Raw genomic sequence first — 21,008 nt, forward strand, 5'->3', positions numbered from 1 at the left:
ATGAACAATACTATGGGGGACCAAGGCTCTGGTGTACCAGGAGCCGTAATGACACCCACATAGGAACAGAGCAACTACAGAAGGGTGGACGTGAGGGCTGAGAGAGGGGGTTCGTGCAGGTGCACAGATGCACGAGGCAGTGCACGTGAGTTTTTGCAGTGTTTGCACGTGAGTGTTTGCAGTGTTTGCAAAAGGGGCTCTGTATGCGGGGAGGCGGTGTTAGAGGACAGGGTATCGGCAGAAGTGGTTTCTCAGAGGGCTGGGCACTCAGGTGGAGGCTCTGCAGCTCAGCAGGGCCTCCCTTAACAGATGGAGAGCATGGCCTTGGGTTGAAAACAGCCCTTCTGGCTCCCAGCAGAAGCAGGAATGAGTCACTCAGCACCAGGCACAAGCTTCACGCTGGAAATGCCTGCTCCAGTGCCAACACTGGGAGAGCAGGGTTCAGCCCGGACTTGGAATCACCCCTCTTGCCAGATCAATCCCTGGAGCACGCATACACACGCACATACAAATGCCCCCGCCCCCCCTCCGCCTTGTGGTGCAGCCCCCTCAATCTTGCATACAATCCCTTCCCATAGTTCCCACCCCTGCCCAGGACCACCTACCTACACTCCTCTAGGTCTGCCTCACCTACATTAACATTCCCCCCTACCTCCGCTCAGGCATGATCTCTGACCCTAATCACTGGCAGGTAGTGATCACAGAAAAGAACAAGGTCCCCTGGTCAGTTCAGCCGCCCCACCCCCCAGTCCATACCTCCTTAGCATGGATGCAACTTGCATCAAAGGTACCCATGGTGGGACATGTCCACCCTCCCACCCCCAGCTCCCCAGGATAACTGAACTCTTTTGCTCCCCTCTAGAGCCTCTCCCACCAATGTCATGGAACTAACCAGCAGGCCCAGTTTATGAGGAAGATACCTCACAAGGGTTATAGGTGTGTGTCTGGATAAGCAGTTTCTGCAGTAAAGACCACAGCCTGACATTTCCTACCATGGTCTGTTTTTTCTACCTAGCAAAGTTAATGTGGCAAAGCAGGAAGATCACTAGACTTGAAGCCAGGAAACTCAGATGCTATTCTGACTATTGACCTGGCAGACAACCTTGGGCAAGTCACTTAACCTTTGGTGCCTGTTTTCCCATCTGTAAAATGATGTTAGTAATTATGATCTCTTTTGTAAAGGACATGGAGATCTACAAGGGAGAAAGAGCTAAGTATCATCCTGTTCTGGCTACCAGGTAGTGTGACATTTGCCCCCTTAGCCAACACAGCAGGACTCAAACCGGAAGCTTTGAGAGCATGACTCTATACAGTTTCCACTAAAGTGCTGGGCTCCTTGCAGGGCTGTACAGATGGCGGCTCACCACATCCCCCTGATTGAGAGCAATGACCTTGATAAGCAACCCCTTAGCACAGAGGGCCCCCCCACCTTGGGTCCCATCCTGCTACCCTTACCTCTTGGAGTTCATCATTTGGGAAGCCACAGAGCCAGCCCTCTGAGTTTATCCTCTCAGCCAGGTAATGCATCTATCTGTGCTAAGAGCGACTGTGAAGATTAGCTAGTTCTTATGCTTCAGGGGGCTGGCTGAACAACTCTAGGGACAAAAAATAATCCCCTATGCCACACATCTAGCACTCCACAACTGCCCTCCTTACCTCACATTCAAATTTAGTGCTGTACAAAATGGGGAAGAGCTACTATCCTCATGCCACAGGCCTCACGCACATCATCTGAGCAGGCACCAAACAGCTCTCTAGGAAGAGCCAAAAAGGTTTAAGGTTAAGCAAAATTAAAGCCAAGAAACCAGGCTGCTTTCCCAAGTCCTTCCTTCTTTGGGGATGCTCCTTGCTAGGTTCAGTGCCAGGAGGTAGTAGGGCAAAACTGAGTAATGGCTCCAGGTGAGCACTTAAGGGATCCAGCTGAAGGGTCTGCTCACCAGAAGCTAGAGGGAGGTCCCAGGCAGAGCAGTACAGGTGAAAGGGGAAGCAAGGCCAGAGGGGCTGTGGACAGCAGCACACATGAAAGCTGTGCAGTGGCTAGAGCTGGGCTGGGGGGCAGCATGGTTAGCATGATGGGAAGATCAGTTTGACTCCTGCAGTCAAGTGAATGAAGATGCAAGGAGACTGGGAAGGGCAGCAGCTGAGGCAGGATGCCACCAAGGGGTTTATGCATGCCCATCTGACACAGTTGCATCAGATGCAAAAGCAGGATAAAGCACCAGAGTAAGCTCTGCTTCTGCAAGGCAGAATAAGTGCTCTACTCTTGTGGGGATGTACCCAGAGATCAGGGACAGGGCTAGAGGCCCCTAAAAGTGCAGAGGGCCAGCAAGTGCTTATTCAGTGGAATCCAGGTGCAGCAAGTCCCAGCCCTGAGCAAGTGTGAGCACAGCCAAAAGAACACTCTCCACAAAAGGAGATTTTTAATTACTGTTTTTGCCACAAGTGAAGCAGCCACCACTGTGGAGAGCTGCCTGGCACTGTAATTACTGCAGGGCTAGCAACCACACAGGCACATCGACGCAGATGCATGCATAGAGCAAGGAGGGGACTTGCACACCTTGAGGGCAAAGTAGGGCTGAGAGCATCCAGGGCTGGGCCAAGCTCCGACATGGAGCAAAGACCAGGGACAGTGCAGGTACTTGGCAGGTGCAGAAACTGGGCAGATGTGCTTGGGGGTGAAGATGGAGCTATGATCCCTGCAGACTTGCACATCCCTAGCTGCAGCCCACAGCAACAGCAACCTTGCCCCCCCGTAGACATCATCATCATATTGAGGGATAGCCGATGTACAAGGGTAAGCAGGAGAGAAGCTTGCAGGGATGCTTGAAGGGAGAGAATACCCTGCAGGAACCTATGTGAACCAGTATTCATAGGATACGTTCGTGCAATCTGGGCTTGGGAATCAGCTCATCAGGGAGAAGCCATCCCAGGGTGGTTAGGCAACTGGCCCTACGCAGTGGATAACAATTATTCATACACTAAGCAACACTCATGTTTGGTGCCTGCACTCTCTGCAATCATTCCCCACAAGGACCAAGGGCTTCTCTCACATTTCCAGGCCAGAAAGTCAGCAGCCCACCTTTCTCTGTCACACCAGGAGGAGATCCCTGGGGCCCTGGAACAAGGAAGTACCCTCTACCCACGGACTGCACTCAGTATTAAGTGACACTATCAGTATAGCTTCCTGCAGCAGCCCCTCCCTGGAGGATGTCACAGTCCCACACACAGCCCCCTGCACTGCTGTGTCATCTCACCACAGTTTATGCCTGGATAAGGGAAGGACTATGGCATGAGATGTTCCACCAGGAAGAAAATGCTAACAGCTGCTTCAGCCAAGTTTTCATCCCCAGCTTTCCAAGAGTCACTGCACAAAGTGATACCATGTCCTAGCTGTGGGAAAACATTGCAGACCCTGACTGGCTAGGGAGAACAAGTGAGGTGAGGCAAGGGAGAAGAACATTATTGTGGTGCCAAACATATGGTCCTGCCTTAAGTCCTTGTCTAGCCCACATAACCTAAGTACTCAACCAACTTTGATGCCCACAGGACTTACTGCTGTCTCTTCATTACACTGAGAGTACACCTGGAATTTCAGGCACAGCTCCCCCGCTCTCCTGCCCTAAGAGAGAAGGCCACTTCCACTTGAGCTAATGCATTGGTGGCTCACTCTTTTAGACCTGCAGGCTAAATGACTGGCACAGGGCTGTACCATGGGCTGGATTAGGCCCTGTGTTGTCTCTGCCTGACCCTGAACATCCAGATTAGGACCTGTGCCATCCCTGGCCAATCCCACATGCTGGGATCAACTCCATGCTGTCCAGCATGCAGGTCAATGGTATCCATCCTGCAGGACTCCCCACAGATCCAGAAATTTGTCAGCAGTGGCATAGTGCCACTGCTCCAGCACTACAACATTTTTCCCTGTGGGAAGTCCTGCAGGCCAGATGATCCCACACTGGAGGCTAGATCTGGTCTAAAAGGCAAGGGGTTGAGCACTGCTGAGCTAATGGGAAATTGCTCTCAGCAGTGTGGGGCCCAGGATACGCAACTGGGCAGTTCTGATTCCATCCAGTAGGGGGCAGCAGGGGCACATACTCAAGCCCAGGAGTGGGCAAAATATGGCCCGCAGGCTGGATTAAGCCTGCAGAGGGACTTTGCCTGGACAGGGGCGAGTTCCTTGGTACCGCCTAGTCCGTGGCACATCCCACCGCCCCTTGGGCACCCAGTGGGGCTGGGGCGGCTCCACAGCTAGACTGCCTTTCTAGGCAGCTCTGGCAGTGACAGCTCCTTCTGGCGGCTGCCACTGCTGGCCCCTGCCCCGTGGTAGTGGTGGGGACCTGTGCACACAGCCCCAACCCTGGCCTGCCCCAGACTCGGCCCGGTGGAACAGACCAAATCAGGACCAGCCGGAACCAGTGTGCACCACCCCAACCCAGGCCCACCCCATTCCTGCTCCAGACTTGCCCACTCACGCTGAGCAGCAGCAGCTGGCCAGAAGCTGCTGCTTGATGTGGGGGAAAAGTAGCCCCTCCGCTTTGTCGCTGCTGGGCCCTTCTTGTGCAGCCGCCCAGAGCATGCACCCAGGCTGCCTTGCAGCTCCTCTGCACTGCCACGGCTGAGCAGCCCGGAGGCAGCAGTGAGAGCAACAGAGGAGCCACAGGGAAGCCCAGGCACAGGCTCCAGGCAGCTGCAGCAAGAGGGGCTTGGCAGCAGTAAGTGGGGACAGGCCACTTTTCCCCTGCACCGAGAACAGCAGCTTCTCCTCGGCCAGTGCTCAGCGTGGGCAGGTGGTCCGGACTGGAAACAAGGCAGACTAGGGCTGGTGCTGTGCACTGTTGGTGGTGGTGGGAAGGAGATGCAGGGCACACAGGCTCTGGGGTGTTGGGGGGGGGCATTTCTGACCAGCCCATGGCAGCTCCCCAGAACTGCTTAGGCGGCCCGCAGGCCCAAATAACTGCCCGCCCCTGCTGTAGCCATTAGTCTATCCCTGTACTGCATTGAGGAGAGGAAGAAAGAGTCACTTTTCCAGTCACCCCCAAGGCTGGGGACACTGACCTTTGCTGCCATCCTGGCCTTCTGGCTGGGTGACGAAGAGCCCAGGTCCTCATGCATTCTGTCCAGTAACCAGAGCAGGAACTCCAGAGCGTCATGCTGTGAATTTCCACGGAACTGAGAGCCATATTTGGAGACAATATTCTGCAACGCAAGACACGGACAGAAGATTGGCTTTAATTTCAAATATCCACTAGGTAATGGGCGAGCTCACAGTGGGGGAAAAGGGATAATGGACAAAGGCCATCTCCTATGCAAACACATCACCTTAATCAGATCTTGGCACATCCTGCAAGTTAAGCAGGAGTGGGAATGTCCAGGGCACCACAGGGTGTGTTGCTAGTGACCCAGTGGGTGCACTTTATCCTGCTGTATCTGTGCTGCTGTGGGGCACTGAATGGCTGGAAAGAGATCTGGACTCTGCCTAACTGTAAGGCAGGGGCAAGCAATTATTTGGCCCTGCAGGCCACATAGGTAGCTTTGGGGAACTGTTGTAGGCCGGTCAGCAACCCCCCGCCCCCTTCCCAACAGCCCAGAGCCCGCATGTCCTGCGGGTCCTCCCTGCTACCTCCACCAGAGCTCACCAGCAGCTGAGCACACAGCCGTAGTCCACCCTGCACAAGACTTGCCCCGGCCAGAGCAGACCAGCTGGTAGCCACACATGCAGCCCTGCCCCCACACCACCAATGGTAAGTGGCAGCTGGGCAGAAGCTGCTGCTGGATACGGGGGAAGTGTCAGGGGTCAGGTCTTGAGCAGGTGCAGGGCAGGCTGGGCTAGGACCAGGGCTGGGGCTGCGAGCACAGGTCCCCACCAGTCTCCATGGGACCGGGAGCTGGTGGTGGCCGTGGCAGTGAGAAGCCGCCACCTCTTGGACTGCTTAGAAATAGAATCCAGTCGCGGAGTCACCGCTGGTGCTCCTGCATGCCCAGGGAGAGGTGAGATGTGCCATGGGCCAGACGATGCTTGGGACTGAAGGACCCACCGCAGGCTGGACAAAGCTCCTCCGCAAGCTCAATTCAGCCCACGGTCCATATTTTGCCCACCCCTGCTCTAAACCTAACCTTTATTTTCCTCAAGGCTAAAGAGTTGACCCAGCTCCACCCAAATCCATAAATTTCTCTCTACCACTTCCATCAAATGGATTTTCCTTCCCCACTCCCAGAAAGCACCAGGTTCCTAATGACACTGGCTCAGAACAGCTGCTGTAACTTACTCCAGAGACAGGTGAGGGATGAGGGTTTGGGGATCTGGACAACTGGGCACCTAAGAATGAAGCTCCTATCACAAGCACATGGCCCTAGATACCATCTGACTGCTGGCTAAACCAGAACTTGTGGTCTTGAGGCAAGGTGCCCTGAAGCCCCTTCCCAAGGACCCAGACCCTCCCCTTATTGTCTCTTCACCAAATTGTTGGGGTCTTCACCTTGGAGAGCAACTCTTTGTAATGGGAAATAAAATATGGGACAATCATCCCTGATGCTGGTGACACCTGTTCAATGACTCACTACCCAAAATGTCACCCACCATGGAGGTCCCAAACAAATAATAAAGCTGGTAGTCAACTGTTGGCCATCCAGAGAAAGCAATTCCAGGCTGGTAAATTATTCCTCTAATTAATAGAGCCTCTCTGCCCATCCTGACTGCTTACCTTTATCTCACAGTGGCATCTCAACTTGCCTGAATGCTTGGCACATAACTCAGTGCTCCAAGGCAAATTAAGCCTTTGAGTTTCACTGTCAGTACCACCGGGCGGCAGGTGTTCTGGCTTATGGAGGAAGCCAGACTCTTCTTTGAGGCTGTTTGCCAATATAGGGAATATTTTAAGGGAATAATTATCTCTGTTACAAGAGGAGTTTCATTATGACTGCATAATTCCAGCCCACCACCATTCAAGTGTCTGCTGCCACTGCACATCTAGAACATGCAGAGCATGTTCCCTTCCATGCTCCTGACTGGGATTTGATATGATCCCCAGAAAATCCAGGACAGACTTTGCACTAAGACCAGCGCACCAGGACTCTGGGAGGTCAGTTAGTACAGTGCAGATGCCCATGCAGGGCAAACAAGCTCTGGAGAGAGAACAGTACATTTCTGTCACAACCAGTATCACTTCCATGCCCAGAGGAAATCAGATGCCTACTGTTCTAGGTGCCACATGCATATGGAGGAAGCCCCCACCCCAAATACCTTACAACCCACTAGCAGATACTAACTAAGGCACTACTTTTTGGCCATTTTGCAGCCAGGACCCTGAGATTAAGCGATTTGCCCAGTCATACAAAGTCAGTAGCAGAGCAAGAAACTGAACCTGCATTTCTCAAGCCCCCAACCAGGGTCTACAAGGGAAACTATCTTGCTCTTTGGTCAGACTTGAAGTTTTAATTTAAGAGCTCCTGGTCCCCAAGAACATCAAGTCACTGACCTTCTCAGGCCAAGAAAGTTGCACAGCCAGACCTGTCCCTCCCTGCGAGTGGTGGAGCCTAAAACTTCCTACACTTCCTTCCGAGGCTGAATAATGAGCCATTTTCTAGACACTGTTACACTCTCGTTAAGTGTGGCACTTGAAAAACCAAGGCAGGGCTGCCAAGGGCTGAGAAATCTTCAGCAAAAGCACATGTGGCAGGGCCTGTGCCAACCAGAAAACAAAGCACCGGCCTTGTAAAAGCAAGCAGCTGTGCTGAAACACTGCCACACTGCTCAAGAAATTAATTACCGAGCCGCTGACACCCAGCAAAATCCAGCCAAGTCAGACAGCCCTGCTCCCAGATTCCCCCCTTTGAAGGGAACCGCGCGCTGGCAAGAGGTTCCACACTAGCATCCCCAATGTCAAAGCACAACCACTACCCAGCAAGTGAGCACATAACAGAGGCAAGAATCACACCTGGCCAGGACTGTGCTCCTATCCAGCTGCATGCTTCCAGGCTGTGAAGAGCTGTGGGCTGATCTCTTCCCCTCTGTGCCTTTATTTCCCCACCTATAAGATGAGGATAATGAAACTACCCAGCAATCAGTTACTGTGATAGCTCAGGAGATAGCACCAACCACCCACAGTTATCAGTACAGTCATTTCAGTTTCCATATTAAAAAGCCTTCTTCCCTCTATAGCTTGCTCACAGGCAGGGAAATCCTGCCCTGCCCCTCCATCTCCCTCTCTTCTACTTTGCTGCACCCTCTTTGGCCTAAACACACCTGTCAGCCCCTCTGAAAAGATAGCAACATCCCAGCAGGAGTCTAACAACACCACTGTCCATACAGACCTGCTCTGCGCTCGTCTCCTGGCACTCCAGCCCTTTCCCCTCAGGCCTGGTATAACCTCTTACCATGACCTAGCTGCTAACATCCTGGCAATGGCCAGGCTGAATTTAGCTCAGTGCTCAGAGAGGCACCCTGGGTGCTGTAGCAAGGCTGTTGTTCAGTAGCTCCTCAAACTGAAGTTGCATGATTGGCGAATCTGGGTAATGAAGCCATCCCCAATTAGAGCACTGATCAGCTGATGGCCTTGCAGCTGCCTTAGCAGCTACTAATCCCCTAAAGGTGCACTCCTGCCCAACCCACAGCATGGAGACAGTCCTGAATTTTCCCACTTCCTCTCTCATACACTCTGGCTGCAGTCAGCTCCATCTTTCCAGAGAGACCGAGACCATCCCACAAGACCCTCCCCAAAACCACTGGAGACGCAGCAGTGTTCAGCCCTCATGTTTTCCAGATGTACCTCACCATGCCAAATTCCCAGCCCTGAAGAGTCTGGGTATCTACAGAGTGGCAAAGCTTTCAGTGTCCTCAGTGGGCAGCCTGCACTAGCACTGCCTGCAATTCTTAGTTAAACTAAGAAACCGGAATTCATTTGGCCCCTGGCACCAAGCAGGAGGGAGGCATAAATGAAAACCTGCAGTGAAATGACTCAAGGCAACTGTAATAAGGCTCACAGAGCGGGCAGGGCTCCTCTGTCTTCTACCTGGCAACACACTCGATCAAAACCACTGTAGCCAGGTCAACATGACCAGCGGGGGCCAGATCAGAACTGCCAAGGCAAGGCCCAATCCCTTGAGCCAATTTACACCTGGATGAGAGTGCACATAGTGTCTTGGACTGTACAGGACACCCCAACCCTTCTCCCACTCCTTGCCACCCAAGTCACCCTTGGAAAACAGGGCCTGCTTGGCAGAAACTAAACTAAAACCCCAGAATTCATTCAGCCCCTGCACCAGTTAACAATGAGGCATGAATTCCAGCCAGCCACTACAACCAGCAGGTCGGTCTCACCACTGACGGACAACATATGAATTGCCGTCACAGCAGGAATGAATTTGCCCTGTATAACTATCAACAGGGGCACTGGAGAAGGAGCAGCACTGGGGAAAGGAACATTTCTGAACCTCCTGTAGACATGGGGACGTGCAGAGTGCAGGTTAGCAAAGAGATGAGACCCAATGTGGCCCTTCGGGCTTAACATGCTAGACACAAGGAGAGGGCTGACACGAGGCTGATACAGCATGGTCAAGTGCACAAACCAGTGTGCCTCAACCCTCAAATACAGCCTACCCCCTGGTATCCTGTCTCTAGACTCACCCTGTGACCTCCCACAGCATTGGGGGCTGGTGCTTTGCTTGCCCTGCCATACTTACAGTCTCTACTGTACAAATGTGGACTAGGATTTTTCAAAGGATAGTCACTTGGCTAAATTTGGGCAAATTTTCAAACTTGGTGCACCCTGACAGAAGGCCATTTCACTGCCAAATTTCAAAATCCCTGCTCTAAACCATTGGGATGCTGGAGCTGTTAAAAAATAGTGGTCCAAATGTTTTATTATGAGGCAAAATAGTATGCTTTTCCCAGCATTGCTCTGAAGTGGTTGAACCATTTGAACTGAAACCTTTTGAATTCCACCTGAGGCAGATACCAGCAGGAAAAATAGCCCAAATAGTTACCATTTAGCAAAGTTATAAACAACTGAAAACAGAACGTTAACGAGAACTGCCAGAACCTGGACAGCAGGGCAGCACTATGTTTCATACTGCACTGATGGTAATGCAGGACTGGAAGGTGCTCAAGTACTAAGTATGGTGATTAACATGTCACATAAGGAGCCCTTTTCCTGGACTTTCTTGAGTTACAAGTAATCTTTAAGGTCACTAGAGCAGAAAGAAGTTGGGGTGGGGGAAACATTTCTTTGAGTTTGTTTCTTTGTGCACTGAAGCACACTTCGGGTGAAATACTATTATCCTTTGTGCACCTAAGTGGTACTTACCAAGTGGTATAAGTGGCTTTTTGGCACATGTGCCCAGTTTGCAATTCTATTACCCCTTTAATGAGGATGCATAAGCATACATGTATATACTGAGAAAGCTCAGTAGGCCATACACTGCCTAGGCAGGTATGTGGCTATGTGAACACACCCAGTAGCTTTGAGCACTGACTTAAAGGGGGCACAGCCCTACTAGGCTGCAAAAGTCTTGGCTGTCCCTTGCTGCTGGCAACAGGAATCAGGGGCACTCAGGGAAGGGGTAGGCACCGTGGGTTGTGAACCAAGGGCAGAAGTCACTCAAAGCTACTGGGGGCTTGTGTCCCTCATTCCTTCATGAGTCCCAGTTTCCTCAACCTCACACCACCTGGGAGACATCACTGCTGCAGAGGCAGGTGTTAGTAAGATCTGCAGCCAGGAGCTTAATGAAGCCCCTACTGCAACTGCTACCTTTAAATCACTAGGCGGATGGGACAAGTCAGGTGAGGATTGAAAGGGTCTGCTGTGTTAATCCCCTGGCTGCTGGCTATGTCAACACCTCTCCCTCACAGCATCTTCCCACAAACTTGAGTTAGTGCTCTGACCACAACCCCTGGGGACACATAGATCACAAAACTATAGCTGGACAAAAGCCCATGATTAGTGGATGTTAGGGTCCAGAAGAGAAGCACAACCACTATCCAGCAAGTGAGTACAGTTTTAATAGTCAGCTTTGCCAGGTTGTGCTTCTCTTTGGTTGAGCTTCCTTTCCAAGTTTTAACCCCCAGAGGCAAGTGATTAGGACACTCACCAAGAAAGATGAAGACCCAGGTTCTAGGCTCTCTTCACTTGGAAGGGGTTTGAACCTGTATCTCTTCGACTGCTGTAACCACCAAGCCACAGGTTAGGCATTGTCCAGTCTTCTTCAGCCTTCCTTTTGAAGCTGTCCCCCTTGGCAGCCAAGAAAAGGAAATACATGGGGCCAAGAGGAAAAGGACAAGCTAAAGGGCAAGTGGTTCAGCAAGATGGATGCTGCTCTAGAAAGAAGCAGGCCTTGGGTTCCAGTTCGGACCTCTGTTGTCAATGGTACACTAACTGCTGTACTGCTCTCCATCCAAAACCTCTCAAATGCAAGGTACAGTGGTTCAGCTTCACGAGGGTGCTCCTTCTCCCTACCCCCCCACCCCGGACTTATACTCAGGTGGGTGCACAACTGCCCAATCAGTGCACATGCTTTACCCATCCGTACTATAAGGGTAATGAAACTGCAAACTGCCCACAAGTCCCAAAAACACCACTGACGTGTCCTGAAAATGATGACTTGGGTGCACAAAATGAAACAGAATCATGCCCCTTGACTGTACAGGAGAAATCGAGAAAGCTGACCACACACAATTTCTCCTTTGCTGAAAAATCCCCTCTGAACACCCAGAAGGTAGCCTTAATACAATGCTTTTAAAACAGGATTAAAAATAAATACATGTCAAGTCATTCTATCTAAAGGCACCTATATTAGAATATATCCTCCCCACCCCCAGTAATACTCCATTTCAAAATGCTCCAGGTGACCATTCATCTCACCAATGAGGGATGAATGCAGAGCCTTGGTTTCTGTATACTGCCCCACAGCATCTCTGGCCTTTCAGCTTAGCAAATAACACAGGTGGCTCTAGACTGCACTCCAAGCTCAGTGTCAGCATAGCACAAATGCAGAGTAAGCCCCCTTTACTCAAAAGGAGTTATCCTGGATTTCTTCTGGGCAACACAAAAAGCAGAATCTGGCACCTCTATGAATTTAAAAGAAATATGAAGAAATGAGACTTGAAAAACCCCAGTGCTGTTTCAGTGTGGATTTTACTGAGAGGTAACCTGCTAATGCATTTAAATCTGAAATGGAAAAGGAAGGAAAACACAAAACTTTCCCCAAGAGAAGCCCTGGGGAAATCTTACATAACTGCTTTCTCAAGGCTTGCTCAAGCACTGCTCTCCTGCGGGTCCCTCCTCACTTAATGGATCCAGTTAGGATAGCGTATGATTTTCTGCCACTAATGGACTTCTCAAAAGCACCAGTGAGCTGATGCCACTTGTTTGGGTGATGAGTGGATTACTGCACTCCAGCAGCTGAGCGCTGCGTGCCAGCTTCATACATGTCTCCTGTTATTGACTTCCGATCTTTCTTTGAAGTCCTTGCCTTAGGGAGAGGCATTTATGACTGGGCAGGGCAGTCCAGCAGGACAAACTGCTCTGCCCAGCTCTGCTCCCAGAGGCTCTTCCTCAGGCGCTGCAGAGGAGCACTCTCCCAGCTGCCTTCCTGATAGGTGGAGATAGACAGCAACCCTGCATCGCCCTGAACTTCCACTTCTTCCTCAGGCGCCAAGCACTTCCCTGCTTGTTTCTTACAAACAGAGGAAGAAATTGCGGTTCAGGCTGTTGCCTCACAGGCCATGTTTGTGAAGGATTTCAGCACTGGAGCCCTAAGAAGTCAGCACTCACAAGCAGATCCTAACCAGCTGTGCTCAGCTTCCAGCTGCTCCCAGCAGAACCCCAACAGCCAGATTTTCAGATCAGCTCTGATCCCAGAGCATAGACATTTCTTCAAAAGCTGGACATTTCACCTGGTACCTAGGCAAGAACCGGGTCCTGAAAAGTTTGGCTTGTGTCCTTCTGCTGTGCAAGGATCAGCACTGCTCAGTCTAGGGTTCGCGAGATGTGAGGAGACCTGGAAAGGAATGGGAAGGGAACAGACAGATTTGGTATGTAAGCTCCCAGGGCCACATCCAGCTCAGTAGAGTACAAACAGCTGAGCATGGTCTGACCTGCTTCCCAGTTCCATTGTGCAGGGGCAGCTGGAGCTAAGCGATGCAGGGAATCATTTATGCAGGCCTAGGTTCACATCCTGAACAGGATGCAAGTGAGAAGAGATAAGGAGGGCTAACTTACCTCTGTTTGCCTGTGGTGAGGAACTAATACAGTTTGATGTTTCCTGCTCCAAGCAGACCCAGAATTGGCACAGCAAGATCTGCTGCAGTTCAGGATGCAAATGATGAGTCTAATAAAGGCCCAGGATATGAACAAGAGGCCTGACAGCCTAGAAGAGGAGGATGGTTGATGTTTTCCAGACCACATTTTGTGCCTTCATACAGAACAAGGCTTCACCTCTCTCCAAATGGTAATGGCAAGATCTGCCCATACTGGGACTCACATGCATGCTGGCTCTTTGAAGTAGCACCATTAAGGTGACCAAGCTGGGCAGTTACATTTATCCCTTTTGGCTGTTGGCCCTGCAGACAGCTTGCTGTGTCACTGTCACTCCTCAAATCAATAGCATCTAGGGCATCACTTGGGGTTCGGCTCAGGAGCATCTGCTTGCCTCTACTGAAGGAGCCATCGATACATAGCCTTCTCAGCTGCAAGCACTGACTAGTAAATTGCAGACCAGAGCCTATGTTCCCTGAGACTATGAAGTTAAAGTAATACTTTTATAAAATCAGAATCAAAGAAGCAGGGCTGGAAGGGAACTCCATAGATCTAGTCCAACCCCTGCCTAAGGCAGGATCATCCCTATCCAAACCTTCCCATATAAATCCATGGTCTCTTAGCAAAGTGACAGTCAGCCCTGACAACACAAAACATAACACCCTAACCTGCCACAGGAAAAGCAGGGGGACCATGGCAGCCGAAGTCCTGCTGCTGTAAGGGTTGTGAACCTACACTCGAGAGATCCCAGGAAAAGGGCCACACCCCCCACCACAGGGGAAGGGAAAAATCCCCAAAGTCCATACTAGTATGATCCTGGTGTAAAATGCCTTCCCAGTCCCAAATATGGTTGTTGGTCCAACCCTGAGCAGAGGGGGAAGATCTTCTAGCCAGGAACCTCTGGGTTTAAGTCCCAGGAGGAGCACTGGCACACCCCAGCCAAATACCCAATGCCTGTGGAAGGCTTAAAAAACCCAAAAAAACAAACCAAAAAAAAACCCAAACACCACCACCACACACAACACAGCCTGACATGTGGGGGCAGGGCAGGGCAGGGGGAATTCCCTCCCAGACCCATGCAGCAATCAGCAAAGCCCAGAAGCATAAGAAACACCCAGAGCACAACACAAGCATAGTCATGCCTAGATCATCCCTGATCAGCAGCTCTTCGTGAACACCTCCAGTGATGGAGAGTCCACAGCTTCCCTGGGCAGCCTACTCCACTGCTCACTGTTCTAACAGGGAAGAAGTTTCTAATATCCAATTTAAACCTACTTTGCTGCAACTTCAAGTCATTGGTCCACGTCCTACTCTCTGCAGCAAGACAGAATGTGTTTTCCCTTCTTTAAGGCAGCCCTTCAGGTATGTGAAGACTGCTAGCATGTCCCCTCTTAAATACCTTTGCTGCAAGCTGAACATGCCTAGCTCGCTCAGTTTCTCTCGTATGACTTACTTTCCAAGCCCTTTATTATTTGTGTGGCCCACCTGTGGAGCCTCTCCAACTTCTCCACGTCCTTTTTATAAAACACGGGGCCCCAAACCCCGCTCATCTAGAGTACTGTGCACAACAGGGGGGTTCATCCCTGTTACTGGGGACAGACTGCAAGACAGAGCTGAAGGGCTACCCTTTAAGACTAGGACTTTTCAGCCATAAGGGGTGAGAAAAAAGACAGCGAGATGTTAATGTCCATCTCCTATGCAGGACCCGAAGACACAAAAGTAGACTTATAGAGTCTGTGACCTATCAAGACTCCCAGGTCCTTTTCCACAGCACTGCCATGCAGCAAGGTGTCACCCATTTTGTAATTGTAGTTTTGATTATTCTTCCCAAGGTGTCGCATCTTGCACTTGTCTGCATTGAATTTCACCCTGTTGGCTCCAGCCTAGCTTTCCAATCTGTCAGGATTCTTCCAAATGTTACTCCTATCCTCCATGTTCACAATCCTCCACAGTTTCACGTCACCTGCAAACTTGCTCAAGAAGCTTTCTATTCCAGCATTCAGGTCATTAATAAACACACTGAACACACTGGGCCCAGGACAGATCTCTGTGGCACTCCATTCAAAGCCACCTGCCACTCTAACATGGATTCATTTATTATTACCCTTTGCCTAAGGCTATTGAGCCAGTTTCTCCATCCACCTCATAGTAGTTTTCTCCATCCCAAGTCTCCAATATGTTTATGAGAAGTTCATGTGGGGCCCTGTCAAAAGCCTTGCTGAAGTTCACCGCATCACCTTCATCCAAAGTAGTTACACTGGTCAAAGAAGATGATCAAGTTTTTGTTTGACATGATTTGTTCTTAGTAAAACCATGACGGCTACTTGTGATCCAACTTTCCTCCTCTGGATGCTTGCAAATGGCCTTCATTCAGATATACTCCAGTAACTTCTCAGGTACTGAGGTGAAGCTAACCAGTCTGTCCTTTTTGCCTTTTTTTAAAGAAAGGCACTACATGACCTCTATTACAGTCCTCTAGTACCACACCATCTCCCGCAACTTCATGAATTTCATTGCCAAGGGCTCTGAGATCTGCCCTGCCAGTTCCTTCAGCACCCTGGGACGGAGTCCATCAGGCCCTGCTGACTGAAGTTTTCAGACCTTCAAAAGTTCTCTGGCTTTCCTGTTAATCTGTTCCTTCAGCTTGTCCCCTTCCTTGTCCAAATAATCCTTATTATGCATCTAGCTGCAGCTTAATTTTTTTTCACTGCATTTGGAGCACAGCATCTGCAAAAGGGCAGAAAACCCCTTGCCCCTGACACAGGCTGGGTGACCATAGAATAAGGGTGACCTGGTCACTGAGGGCTCTAAGGCAGACGTGCGTAGGTGAGCGTGGGTGGGAATCATGGTTGTGCAAAGCAACTGTTGTACTGGGTAGAAAAATCCAATCCTCCTGAGGCTGCTGAGGCCAGGAGTGCTGCCTCTGCAAGGGTAGCAAGGCTGTGCGTAATCATCACAGATGATGCAGCCCCTCACTAGCAGGCAGTGCCATGCCCTTGACTCTGACCTCCTTAGTAACAATCACATCAGTCCCCTGAAAGAGAAATGTGTCTGCGAGCCATTCAGTAGGTACCATGGACCCAATGCATTCCAGTACCAGGGCTAAGGACAGGGGCAAAGGGCTCCCCACATCCTGGGAGTTGATTCAACTCCTATACAGGTCAGGGGAGATGGGGCCTCTGACAGACGGGAAGTATGCAGGGCATAGGGGTTCCTCAGCCACCCCACCTCTATGCCTGGCCTGCCATGAGTACAGGCACTGAGCCAGCGCTATTCTTGCATGAGACCCCCTGTATAACTAGCTCTTCATACCCCAGTGTGAAAAGGATCTGCAGCTTTCTCCACCGACCCAGAACACACAGGGGTGCCATATGGGGGCCAGAGCAGGAATACCCCCAGAGCAGCTCCACTGGGGTAATGAAGGCAAGACTCTTTTGCAGGGAGATGGAGGGGGGAGTGCTACATAGCTGCAGGCCCATCAGTCCTACTTCCCCAGCATGCTAGGATGCAAGAGCTGTGCAACCCAGCACACAGGGATGGCACAAATGACAAGAAAACAGAGTTTCCCCCAGTCCAAACCTCTCCCACCATTGCAACAGCAAGGCAGTTTGACAGCATGGCTGCTGCAACAGGAACCGTTTGCCCACTCCTCCTCCTCTGATGCTCCCCTCAGTACCTTCCTGTAATCTGCAAGGCTCCCTGACTACTCAGCATGACCAAATCACTCACTGCAGCATCAGGCAAATAAACTCCAAGGGACGCACCTGCCCCTTCCCCCAAGCTCTGCCCCTACTCTACTGCAGACAGGGAACTCCTGGCCTCCAGGTGCTGCACAGAAGCTGGTACTTCCCCTTCTTGAGGGGGATTTGGGGGTTTTCTGCCAGATGCATCCTCTTGCCAGGTCTTTATTCACCAAGGGACAAAATAATTAACCCAGGTGCAAACTACAGCTGGAAAGTGCAGAGAAATCTGCCAGCAGATTGCTGAGAAACAAAAAAAAAAAACTTTCTGGCTCTGCAGTGCCTGCCTTCCCAAAGGAGTGATATGCAGACTTCATGCAGCGGGTCACTTCTCCCACCACTGCGATGCAACCTACTCTGGGGTATCGTACTGCAGGCAACTAGCAGCCACCTGGCAAGGCTTACTATTAAGACAGGGAGAGAAGAATAGCACCCCCAGCTAGGGCCCACAGGGAGTGCACGGAGGGGCACAAGGAACCTCCCTAAGCCCCGAGACCGAAGCACATGTTAAGATTCACATTAATCTGCACATGTCTGTTAACATCCATGCAGTGAAATGCCAGCATTTGGTTGTCAGAAAAGTGAAAACCACCTCTCCTTTCTCAGCTGTCATACTCCTGGGCATATCTGTCAGAGGCCAGCATCTGCTCCTGGGCACCCTGCAGTGCCTGCTCAGCTGAGGGGAGGGAGGGACCTGACTTCCAGCCTCTCTTATGTGGCATCTACAGGATTGTTAACCAAGTGCCAGCTGCAAGGCAGGAGCAGAAATCTGTTTCTGCACATGGCCGCTCTTACCAGTGACACAGGTGAACTACAACCCGGGGATTCCTGGTGAGGGAATTCAACCTTGAGGATCTTTTCCTGAAGATGATGGACAAGTCAGAGACTCCAACATGACTCTGCTGCAGCTAGTGTGTAGTAAGGTGAAAAACCGGGTAGCACGAGTCACTGGAGATGAGCTGGGGAGTGTGCCCACATGACTTGCCAGGCACTGTTATTGCCCTTGTCCTACTAACCAAAGGGTTTCTGTCCACTGACCTGCAAGCAGCTCAGGTGCACAACCATGCATTGATCACTGCCTCCTTGCTCATAGACTCAATGGCTTCACCACAGGCCATACATGACAGATCAACTCCTGCTGGCTGTGGGGCCTCCAGAGCCATGGAACAAGTGCAAAAGAGAGACCAAAAAGGCGGATTACTCTGCCTGAGGTGTCACCCCATGATGATCTGGGGGATGGAGGTCACTGGCCAAAGGGGAGGGGGAAATGGTACAGCAGCTACTGCAACCTTGGAGTAACTGCTAGTGCCCACAGCCTGTGCTGGGAAGGATCCTGGTTCCCCCAGCAAACACCCATGAGCTCCACATGGAGGGAAACACACCTTCAGGGAACTGTACCTGGCACGCTGGAAATGACACCAACCCTGTGGAAAAAGCGTTATATTAAGCTGCCCTCAGGTATGAGCAGTCCTGTTATTCATGGACTATTAACCTCAGCCTTCAGGCAATATCCATTATATCTTAAGAAATCCTAATGTACTTGGTCCTCAGTGATTCTCAAAGGGCTTTGCACAGCTGAATAAGTAACTCTCACTATTTTACAGGCAGGGAAACTAAGGCACAAAGTCCGGAAGTTACTTGCCTCAAGTCCCCATGCAAGTCGATGGCAGAACCAGGAACAGAACCTGGCTCCTGCTCTAGGATCCCAACACAGCAGTGCCCAAAATTCATAGACCAGCAAACCAGTGTCAGCCCTCACCATTTCAGACAGGCCACTTTGTACCTTCCTCCTCAAAGCGGGTGGAAATGGAAAATGAAAGTGGTAAATGCAAAAGGGCCCAGCATGATCCACAGACCTCACGTGGTCTCAACGGAAGTGAAGTGGGGAACATCTGGGAACCGCTACCCTAACTCATATCATTGATCTCATGAACTACTGCGGCCTTGGAAAATGCTTTACTTCTCTTGGCCTATGATTAGTCAGTGTGTATATTGGAGGGAATATAGATACTGAAGGGAAAAAACACATCACAGCCACCACGCACAAAAGAAAGAGCAGGGACAGAAGAACTGCAAGACCCAGCATCCATCCAACTGTATCATGTCTCCGGTAACATGCACAAAAAGAAGCTGCAGTCTCTATATCAGAAAATTTGGTACTAGCTAGTCTACAAAGGGAGGAAGGAATTCCTTCCCCAGCTGAGACAATCTGCTGGCTCATGCTCTTACCCATGAGACTGTATAATCATGGCAAATTTTTACCCCATGTAATTTTACTCCAAATGTTTCTATATTCCAAATAAATCTCTCAGGCTTTCTGAATCTTGTTGTCAACAAAATCTTGTGGCAATAAATTCCACAGGACATTACGCATTGTGGAAAGCTACGTATTATTTAATCAGTTTTGAAACTGGGAGGTAACAAATTAAATTGACCCCTTTTTCTCATCACAGAAGGAAAGATGAAAAGGAGCAATTGGGAATAAATGGAGTAAAAAGAGTAAACAGGTTCAGTCTTTGCAGTTCTTGCCAATGAAAATGTTCAGGTTTGGGGGAAACTCCATCTCTGAATCCTTCTTATTTTTCATGTACTGTTTGTGACCAGAACTGAAAAATGGATCCCAGGTAAGGACAAAACACTGACCGAGAATCTTACAAACCCACAGTATTTGTGCACCATTTCTAAATTCACTGCATGAACTCACTTACTGTACTGCTTGCTGCTGCTGCTCTACAGAAAGCAGAAGTCTTTGAAGACCTGGCCCTGGCCCAGTGACTCTTACCTTCTTTGTCCTGAGAGGTTGTAGCTAACCTAGAAGCTAGCAGTTTGGGTTTCTGGTCTTCCTTCCTTGGGGGACTGCCGTGCAGTTCCAGGCCCCACTGATCTGATATCTGCCCAGTCACTGACAATGGCAAATGCCAGGAGGAGCAAACGAAGGCACCCCAAGGGCAGACGCCTCTTGACAGTTAAATCTGCCATTCCAGAAGGAACCGTTTCAGGAAAGACAAGTGGGAGTGTGACTGGAAAGACATCAAAGCTGGGAGTTGATAGCTACTGACAGAGCCAACACCTGAGTCGCCCCCTCCTTGGGTATTGGAGTAACTGCCCGTTTTGGTTTCTGACCAATATCACGTTACCTGTGCTTGATTAAAAAGAAAGGAAGATGGAACGGTAGTCAGCAGAGATGGGGATTAGCATATCCAGCCATGTGTCTCACACACTTCCACAGCTACTAATTTGTCGGTCAAGTGAAGTCACCTCCTGAAACAATTCCTGACTGTCACTTAACTAAATTTTTCCAAAGTATCTAAGAGGTTTTGAAGCCCAAATCACGCAAATGCTTTGTTGTTTTTTAAAATGGAATAAAGGCTCTGGGGTCACTTAAGCACTGATGAAAACTTTACCCCACCATAGATTTCATAGACATTAGGGCTGGAAGGGACCTCGGAAGATCATCGAATCCAGCCCCCTGCACAGAGGGCAGGAAGTCAGCTGGGGTCATAGGATCCCAGCAAGATAAGCATCCAGTTTGCTCCTGAAGGTGTTCAATGTAGGCGCTTGAACCACCTCCAGTGGCAGGCTGTTCCAGACTTTGGGGGCTCGGACAGTAAAGAAATTCTTCCTTACATCCAGCCTGAAACAGTCTTGTAGTAATTTATGACCATTCGACCTAGTAGTCATCCCTTGGGGCGCTCTGGTAAACAAACGTTCCCCCAGATACTGGTGGTCACCCCTGATAAACTTGTAGGTGGCCATCAGATCACCCCTGAGCCTGCGCTTTTCCAGGCTAAAGAGCCCCAGGGCTCTCAGCCTGTCATTGTAGGGTCTGCTTCCCTGACCTCTGATCATGCGCGTGGCTCTTCTCTGGACTCTCTCAAGCTTCTCCACATCCTTTTTTAATTGTGGAGCCCAAAACTGGACGCAGTACTCCAGCTGCAGCCTCACCAAGGCCGAGTACAAGGGGAGAATGACGTCCTGGGATTTGCTTGAGAAGCATCTATGGATGCAAGCCAGCGTT

General features: G+C 50.5%; 1 protein-coding gene across 2 annotated transcripts in view; it reads right to left on the bottom strand.

The window, feature by feature from the left end:
• The window catches only part of USP43 (ubiquitin specific peptidase 43), a 201,955-nt gene that overhangs the window by 171,490 nt on the left and 9,457 nt on the right, over positions 1-21,008 (bottom strand). Inside the window, exon 2 of one of the 2 annotated variants that reach the window (XM_059732201.1) lies at positions 5,056-5,196. The exons of the other annotated variant lie outside the window; for it this stretch is intronic. Coding sequence (XP_059588184.1) covers positions 5,056-5,196 — 141 coding nt within the window. The remainder of the gene's footprint in view (positions 1-5,055; positions 5,197-21,008) is intronic. 2 annotated transcript variants of the gene reach the window in all.

The sequence above is a fragment of the Alligator mississippiensis genome, chromosome 8, assembly GCF_030867095.1.
Source record: "Alligator mississippiensis isolate rAllMis1 chromosome 8, rAllMis1, whole genome shotgun sequence".
Lineage (NCBI taxonomy): Eukaryota > Metazoa > Chordata > Crocodylia > Alligatoridae > Alligator > Alligator mississippiensis.